The sequence below is a fragment of the Rhagoletis zephyria genome, unplaced genomic scaffold (assembly GCF_001687245.7).
Source record: "Rhagoletis zephyria isolate East Lansing unplaced genomic scaffold, Rhagoletis_zephyria_1.1 Rzeph_scaffold_06701, whole genome shotgun sequence".
Lineage (NCBI taxonomy): Eukaryota > Metazoa > Arthropoda > Insecta > Diptera > Tephritidae > Rhagoletis > Rhagoletis zephyria.
In genome coordinates, this window is record NW_016163784.1 from 23569 (window position 1) to 33314 (window position 9746).

At 35.8% G+C, this 9746-nt stretch overlaps 1 protein-coding gene across 1 annotated transcript; it reads right to left on the reverse strand.

The window, feature by feature from the left end:
• Nucleotides 1-990: 990 nt before the first annotated feature.
• Nucleotides 991-2419, reverse strand: rpr (reaper). Its single transcript, XM_017629337.1, has one exon. It carries the CDS (start codon nucleotides 2010-2012, stop codon nucleotides 1818-1820), a length of 195 nt encoding a protein of 64 aa, XP_017484826.1. The 5' UTR covers nucleotides 2013-2419; the 3' UTR covers nucleotides 991-1817.
• Between the last annotated feature and the right edge of the window lie 7327 nt (nucleotides 2420-9746).

A 9746-nucleotide genomic window follows, 5' to 3' on the forward strand; every position in this document is an offset into this window, starting at 1 on the left:
CTTTTCAGCCTGGGTGGACGTTTCGTTTTTATCGAATTAACATTTTCGTATTTTTACTTTGAGTTCACGATTCGCTCCGCTCTAAAAATGAGAACGAAAGAATAGACCGAAGAAAATTTGACGCTTAAATGTCAAAAAAAAAAAAACGCAAGAACGCCACAAAGAAAAAGCCATCGTGTAAATGGACGAAGATTTCCGAAGAATTTTTTAAAGAAGAATGTGCAAAAAACGCAGGTTGAAAAGTCGTCGTTAGTCAGAATATACGACTTTCCAATACCAATTCATACTTAAAAATATATACTCGAGTACCTCTGCGATACGCGCGTACAAGCGCTTGGTTGGTATCGAGTATAATGTGCAAGTATTTACCTGTTTGCAAAACTTGGGAAAATGTAACTGAAAATATGTACATACAGAAACAACTTTCTCCACTGTATATACATAGGTCATTGAACTAAAATATTTCATCTGAGTAAGTACTTTTGGGTACAAGTAGAATCGATTATTTTCTAGCGATACTTTCTCTACAACATAATTTTAATTGAAAAAGCGAGCTCGCTACCGAGTGCCTTAATCTGAAAAAGAAATTTCGAATCGGGTTTTATTCGACCACGGATGCTGTGATTCGGGCCCAGAATTGCCCTGTTATTGTGAGGGAAAACAAGAACCCACTTCACTAACAACATGAAAATAGTTTTCCCACTTTGGTAGGCAGAGCCCACAAAGCGACCACAATGCTGCAAAGCGCAAAGGTAATTTTTCCCTAACTCGCACATATGTACATATGTATGTAAATACGTGCTTAATGTCGATGTCCACTTATAAAAATTGAAAAATAATACAAATTCACTTCTGTTTAGCAATGATTGAGTCATTTATTTCATTTTCTTACATTACTAACACGAGTATCTTATAAAGTAATAGTGTCTTATATTTTATATTACAATTTATGATCACTTATAGCTAATGCTTATCGCAGAGATTGCTTACTTAATACAAATGTATTTTAAGTATAATCTTACAGGTTAATGCTTATTTTAGAAACCATAGAGACGTATCACAATCGCTTTGATGAGAAATAGACTAAATAAAACTACACTGCTATGGTAAGTAGAATTGAATGCAAATACATACATACATATTTAGGTATCTAATATATCAAAGGAAAAAACACAAAAAGGAAAGAACTAACAAGTTATGAACAGCCAACTTTCGTTAACCTTGAACGAAAAGTAAAAAATCTACATACAAATGAAATGTGTAAATTGAACACGAATATGTGTCAAATGCCTTTTTTCACACGGTTATTGACCGCGAATGGAAAAAAAAATTATCAGCTTTTGTCGCGGCCACTGCTAAATGACTAATCCATTTTTGGATGACTATGGGTTAGCGGTATACGAAATCCGGTTCTTTTTTGGCGCGCGTCAACTGTCGTATGTACGTACATATACATGTACGGGTAAGTATTTGCTTGCAGACAGGTTGACGAAGACGTTGATAACGTGTGCATTGCTGGTTGGTGCTGCGGTAATCATTTTCGGCTCAACGTTGGTCCGGTGGGGCAGGTCTTTTTGTTGTGAAATGATTTTCTTTATGGTGAAATTGTAATGAACATTGAAATGAAGTGATGAATTTTTGCACTTGTCAGCATTATTACTTTTACAATTTATTTTTATCGTTTAGCGTGATTTTACAGATGAATTTCTTTCTTTCTTTGCGTATCTATAAAAGCTATCTATTGAAGTTTTTTTTTTTTGGTTTCTATTTGCTTTCGTTGTTGGTGAACTTGACTTAGATGGATTGTGGTTATCGTTTTAGTGCAAAAATCTCGTTAGTCGGCATTTACCCAAACTCTGGCGTTCATATTGCACATACTGATGCAATAATTCCCAAAATAGTATGAATACAAATCGCCAATATGCCTGGCGGGCGCGTAGAATCTGCTGCTCCTTCATAATGCCGCGTCGCAGGACTGTAGCTTGATCGGGTATGTAGTAAGCGATGGCCATTTCGGTGAGTGGATAGTTTTCGGGTGCTGGGATTTGGGCTGTTCAATTTTTTCACACACAATTTTTTCTTCGCTTGAACTTTGCGTTGGAATTTCTCTTCATTTATTGTTTTGTCGCACAAAAGTTTTTCTTACACGTTTTTTTTTATAATTCGAACAGCTAGAAGAGTTTTTTCACTAATAGCGTTCTTTTTTTGTAAAAAATATTTTCTTTCACGTTTCCGCGTCTGCAAACGAATTATTATGAAATTCACGTAAAAATTTGTCCGCTACTTTCTTTCTTTCTAACTACACAGAGTGCGTCCATACGACCCGTTTTCCTTTATGGTTCAATGCAAAATGCGTGCAGAACACTGAGCGCTCACCATTTTATATGCCAGCTACTCACAGCACAGCACCCAGCAGCAATGCAGGCGTCCCGAGAGTGCGCGCGCGCGCTTCAAACACACGAAAGCGGCGACGAGTGGAAAAGAATTTCATCTGGCAGCAAACCTGAGTATATAGATACTATGTATTTTATCCAACGTCAATGCAAGACACCAAATGTATTTTTGTGATGACAGCGCGCGCCGAATTGCGCACACTTCCTCTCTTGCGCGCTCAAACGCTGCAGTTCAAGTTTACTCACGCGGCGCTCGCTGACTTCATGAAGTCACAAAAAAGAAAAGAATGTAAGCGGGAACAGAAGGCCTGTACCCACATGCATATGTACTTACATATATAATATAGTATACCAGCACGTACCTACATTCATACACACTTGCCATACACCCGTATCTGTATCTTGTCGATATAGCAAAAACGTGCTTCAGCGGTGAGCGTACGACATAAACAGCCAGCCGCCAGATACCACTGTTCTGAATCACTTTTTCCCATCGTTTTCGTACAAAACTACTTGGTTCGCGCCAGAAATGTTGTGCACGAGTTGCGCGCTCTGGGTCGAGCCCACTGTTTTTTTCCAATTTTTGTTGACATCTCTCATTCGTATTCGTATCGCGTGATTTTCAAAATGCAATGGTTTACGATTTCTTTAACTGAAGCGCACACACAAAAACATGTTTAATCATGTTGGCTGCGATGGAGGTCTTGTTGTACACCCGCGCGGCTTTGTTCCCACTCACTTAGCTCTACTGTTCTCTTTTACTTATCTGCCTGCGGTTATGGCGCTGCTTTTGTTAAGTGTATATGTATGTAGTTCATGAACATTTTCTGAGACCAATATATAATATGTATGTATGTGTGTATATGTTGATAGAGTTGCCGTACGAAATATGATAGCGTCAATCCCAGAATTCCGCACAGGTGTTTGAGCTGAATGTAGCCTGAAATGAAGATTTCGCATACGGTTCAAATGAACCACTCTGTACTTCTTATCGCCACACATCAGTACCAGATTTTAGCCTTGGATCGAAAACGTGCATAAAATTCTATTCTGATAAGCTTGCTGCTAGAAACTGCTTACGAAAGGACCGGTACCTTGGCGCTAATACAGGCGCATTACTGAATCACCATTTAATCCCCTGTTGGTTTGGGATGAAAGTGCTAATCTGCCTTCCAAGAGTGGTCTGAGCGCCTACAGTGACCCGGAGAAGCACACAGGGGCCACTGTGGTGTAGTGTTTAGCAGTGCGCGCTACCATTGCGCAGGGCCTGGATGGTTCCCGTCAGCGGAGTAAAGGTAACCAAGTGATGGTCAGGGAGAGCTTTCACCAACTCCGTATCTATATCAGTACATTGACAGTGAATAGCTTTTTTTATACCAGAGTAAGCAGTAAAATTAAACATGGGTTTTGTTTTTTTTTTGAATTTTGAAATTGTGCCGTTGATGCAACGGATTATCGATATGTACCTGTTTATATATTAACTTCCTAACTCTGTTTACGTGGCAACCCTAGTTGTTTTACACTCAAGGGTGTATGTACTCCTTCTGAATATATGTACTTACAGTGGTTCACAGCCAAGCTCCGCTTCCACTCCCAATAAAAAACATTTATTTATTTATTTAAGTACTTATACATATATGTACGTACGTAGAAAAATTTAAAAAAACTCCATTCATGTTTCGCCAATTTTTTCCATGCAAAGGCGTACGTTATAAGGAAGAAATACGGAAGATCTTTCACAAAAAAATTTCACAAATAAACGGTAATTTGTAGCAACTTCAAATTTACACCTTACTATGAGCAAATCTCCCGAGATGTTTTTTTTTTAGAGTTACTCCCTTCTTTCGGCTGAAAGAAAAAACACTGAAGCATTATTCTTGCATTCTCTTCAATCAGTGGAGTTCTAGAAACAAGTACAATAAAAAATAAATCAAGCATTTGAACAATTTTAGCCTTAAAACGTTTACGTAGGCGAAAAAGTACCGAAATTACTCATTGTTTCACTGTCACTCGAAAAAATCAATTTTTTTAATTTTTGAAATTTTACGATTTTTTTAATTCAAAAAATTTAAGATATATATTTCAAAATGTCAACAAACAAAAGGGTGGAAATGTTCTTCATGCCAAAACGAACGAATCTAGTGTCTCACCAGAAAAAAAATAAATTGAGTAAAGTTGATGTCAGATAAAATGCTTGCTTCGCTTTGCGTAAGAGATTCGCTTTGACAGATAAGATGAAATATATGAAAATGTACAAAACATGCCACATAGATCGTTTTACGCGCGTTGACCATCAGCTGGTTTAGTATTTATTTTGTTTCGTCCAAATTGAGTTTTCATGCAGAAAAATAAATATTTATTAAATTTCTGAAATTTTTAAAACTAAATACATAAAATCCACTGCAATTTTCAGCAGTAGAAAAGCAATAAAAATTGTTTTCTTGGCATTCTTTGTGGCATTCCTTTTGCCTCTTACGGTTTTCAGAGCAAAGTTATACCTAAATGTCATGCAAAGCCACAAAAGTTTTAGCGTTCAACAGCTTAAAAGATGCCTATGATTTGAGAAACTAAAATTTCATTTTTTAAATTTTTATTGTTGCATTCTAAATTCAAACTAAAATTGTTTTATAGAAGAAGAAAGAACTATATATGTGCATAAGGAATACTGTGTACAAATCTTAAACGCAAACATTTAATTACTTTTAAAAAATACGGCTTTTAAGTTAAGGCGTGCGATTAAACGTGTTAGACGACTGGGTAATGTGCTACCGGGCGTATACGTTACATACGCAACTACTGATATATGAGCATGAGTGGTTATTTTTATTTCTTTTATTAACCGACTTCCAAAAAAGGAGGAGGTTATCAGTTCGTCGGAATATTTTTTTTTTTTTTTTATGTATGTTACCGCATAACTTTGCACGACGTCAACCGATTTCAATAAGGAAAGGTAGTGTCTCAGAGGTGGTCCCATACTAATTTGGTTTAGATCCGATCATTGGATCATGAAATATATAGATATATATATATTTCTTTAAGTCGGTTTTTTTTGCTAAAAATTACTTAATATATCTTTTTTAAGTTTTCATTTAAATACAATTTCGCAATTGAATCTTGTTCTTTATACAAAACTGAAGATAATGCATTTTCTAAGATAGGTGAACCACCATTTTCGACCAAAAACACGTTTTTGTCCAAAAATGTAACAACTCGTGAGATTTGTTCATATCCGAAATTTTTCTAAAAAACGGACCTAAATGTTGGAAAATTTTCGAATTTTCCTAGTTTTGGTACAAAGTTTGGAATTTTGGTTTTTGTTGNCAAAAATGTAACAACTCGTGAGATTTGTTCATATCCGAAATTTTTCTAAAAAACGGACCTAAATGTTGGAAAATTTTCGAATTTTCCTAGTTTTGGTACAAAGTTTGGAATTTTGGTTTTTGTTGTAATATGAACCACATTTTTATAGAAAAATAACAAAAACAATTTATTAGAAAAAAATTTGTGAATATTAACAAAATACATTTTTTTTTATGCATGGTTTTGGCTGTGAGCCACTGTATGCATGTACTTAGGCTCTCAATAGCCATACGCTCACTTGAAGGAAGGTATGCTTAAGCTGGCATTATAGCTCTGTTTATTAAGTAAATTCTTCTGCTTTATTATTGCTGCTGCCTTCATATGAAGCGTGCTCTAGATACTGTTGTTGAATTGGCAGCAACAGAGCCAGTACGTTCAAAATTAAAATTGCCAGTAATGGTTATTGCTGGGCTTTGTTATTACTTTTTATTTCAGAGAATGGGCGTATTATGCCATGAGTGTGAAATTTGAGAGAATATTTAGAGTCCAAATTACTCTATGGGAGAGAAGAGATAAATAAAGAAGTAAAAGTTCGGGTGAAACCGAACTTTATATACGTAGGTACCCAGCGCACTTATTAAATATAGTTTTTTCGCCTTTCTGTAAATTATATGAAAAGCTCGCGTCATCACCCGATTTCAAACATTTTCGATAATTTGCTTAGTTAGACTTAATGAAATATTTAATTGAACGATAAACCGATTACCATCATGAACTTATGTAAGTGGGCGGTGTCCTGCCCTTTTTCCCAAAATCTATAATGCTAGCTTTACATATAAGTATATTATCTTCTTATCTTCGAGCTTAACTCCCTAATCTGTAATTAGGAAAAGAGATTAGCCATACAAAATTCATTCCTCGTTAGTCTGTAATTATAAATAATCTAAGATTAAACCGATAGCTTTTCGGTGCCCAACCTAGTTTTATCGATTATTTTTGCGAAGAGGAGAAATGACAAATATAAAAGTAATAAAAAATGGACGTTAGCTAGGAGAAGAAGTTTGTAGAGGTCTTTTTAAGAAAATATTAAGTGCAAATATATTTAAATTGATAAATATAGTAGAAATAAGTGATCACGGTGGCACAGAGAAGAAATATAACTTTAAGCACAACAAATTTGACGGCTAATAATCTAAGATTTGCATGTGTAAACGGGGTGATTGAAAAACGGGTTTTGATTGAGATCATATTTATATGTAAACACAGTTTAAGAATCTTATTTCTTCTTTAGATATTTTTGTAAGTATTAACTTGAGTAGCTTAGAGTCCTAATTTATTATAAAAATATAGGAGTTTAAGTATTTCTGAAAGCTACCGTTATATAGGAAGTGGGCGTAATTTTATTCCGATTTCAAAAATTTTCAACACATTGCCTTTCTGTACCAAGGGGAGTAACTCCACCTAGCTTGGTAGATATTGATAATTTGATTACCGAGATACAAATACATATGTCTGTAATCAGAAGTGGGCGGTACCATGCCCATTTCCAAAAACTGTGCAGAAATCTGATTTACTGCTAAAAGAATATTGCAAACATCGATTTCGAGGTAAGTAGGTTTAAGAGTTATTGATTTGTAGCAGTTTTTGTATTTCTGTAAATTGCCATTATATGGGAGGTGGGCGTGGTTACTGTCCGATTTCAAAAATGGTTCACCAGGTTTCGTAGTGAGACACTAAGCAATGTTCGTACCGAGTTTGGTAGGGGTGGTTAAGCGCCTACTGAGAAACAGCATTTCTTTATGCATAAGTGGTCGGTGCCACGCCCATTTTCCAAAACCTTTATAGTTATCTTATTTTATGCCAAAATTCTACTTCCCCTTTCCAGCTTTCAACAATTTGGATCCATTTATTATTTTTTTATTTATAGAAAATACCGTTATGTGGGAAGTGGGCGTGGTTACCGTCCGATTTCGCCCGTTTTTAATGCTACCTCGGAAGAGGGGCAGCCTTTATACCAAATTTTGTTAAGATATCTCAATTATTGTTTAGGTTATCGTTTAAACGAACGAACGGACGGACAGACGTAGCTAAATCGGCTCTTCTTTCATTCTGCGTAATTAAGTATTCATATGTCTACATATGTATATCTATCTCGATTCCTTTAGACCGTTAAAAAAAAAACCGTTATGCACACAAAGTTATAATACCCTTGCGCACAAGTGCGGTTGGGTATAAAAAGTATTTTATTTAGTTTTTTTCTATATGCATACAAACAAATATATTTATATACATACATACATAATTACATAAACATATACATAGACATTTATATACTTTAAATAAATATAAACATAGTTATGGTATCTTAAAGATACAATTATATTCTCGCTAACTCTCTCTCCATTCTTCTCTCTCCTCTTTTGAATTTCTCAACCTTCGTCTTACCATGTGGACCTTTTGGTAAAATCATTTTTTTTTAATTTTCCTATACAAATATATATACATGCTACATATATAGTAAGTATATTCGATTCATACCCAATATCGTTCAGGGGTTGTTTTCACGCCAACTTAGCTCTGTGACTTTGTATAGCAACAAAAATATATGTATGTACATATATGTAAGTATAACACTGTGTGTATTTGTTTGACTCAGCCTGCCTTTATTGCCCTACGGCTGTGTTTTATTGTGTCTGCCTCTTTAGTAGCGCTGACTGCTTTGTGTCTGCCTACTGCTTAGTGCTATCGCCAGTATTATCGCCCTTGCACTCCAGACCTTATCTTTTATTCTTTTTTTGGCAATTTAATTTTGCTCTTTACTACATTTCATTTCTTTCGATCAAACCTCAAGGGGCGTGGCTTTACGTTGGTATAATATTATTAGCATGTTTTCATCTTCTTTCTATCCACTAACTTCCGCTTGCTGTTTCACTTGGACACATTGCTCCATAATACTTTTGCTAAGGTCATACCACACTGCTCGACGTAGAGTTTTCGGCATTGTTGTGCGTTTTTCGAATGGTTTCCGCCTTCTTAGACAAACGCACAGCACATAACCGTATTTATTTATACATATGTATGTATGTACGCCCAGATTTATGTTAAAATTAGTTTGGTATTCCCTTTCTGGGTGGAGCTACGCATTCTTTGCTTTACTCCACTTCACGTGCTCTTTTGTGGGAAATATCTATATACCTATGTATATGTATTTGAAATTGTGCGGCTATGTCGTTTATGTTTGGCGGTCATGAGTAGCACATTACAGTGGCATAGATCTGGCAGTTGTTGTTGCCCATTACTATCTTTTGTCACGGTAGTTGCTGCTGTCTGAAGCATACCGACTGCCTTCTTTAGAGACGGTTTGTTTTTTTCTTTACTTACCTTGTGCCTGCCTTTTATGGTTTTTTTCCACTGTGCTAGCGATGAATCATCATTTCTGGGTGGAGCTTCAGTTTCTGGGTTGATAGAAAATCAAATATTTTTATTAGGTGGAGTTATATTCATTTAGCCTTTTTCTTTGGCATTTAAAGAATCCAAAATGGCTGCTGATGGTGGTTAATATTACGCAAACTTCCATTGAAGCTTATGCAAAAAATATATATAGGTACACATATCTGAATATAATTGCACGTTTTTCATTGCCTACTAAACGAAGTAAACGTAAAATTGCTTTGTAATGATTCATTACACAGGGCAACATTAATTTTGGTGCGGCAAATGTTAAAGCTATTTTTGATATATATTTTTTTTTGCTCATTACGAATCCGTATATATAGTACATTAAAATTTGTTGGGTTTTATCAAATATCACTGCCTTATTGGTCTGCCCAAACTTTCCGGCAGCAACATCTGCACTCACAAACGAGCGTGACAACTTACGCCCGGTCGGTAGGCTCTGGTCAGCCATGAGATTTCTCTCAAATCGGACAACAAACTGCCAAAAACCGTGCAGGGCTTGCTCTCACCAGCGGTGAAGTCAAGGTGGCCATCAGGAAGACGAAAACCTGCAAACCCATTGATCCCGACGGAATGCGTATGCTGACGCCGACAAAA

Coding starts and splice junctions, on each gene's coding strand:
- rpr (XM_017629337.1), bottom strand. CDS start 2,012: ATGGCCATCGCTTACTACATACCCGATCAAGCTACAGTCCTGCGACGC.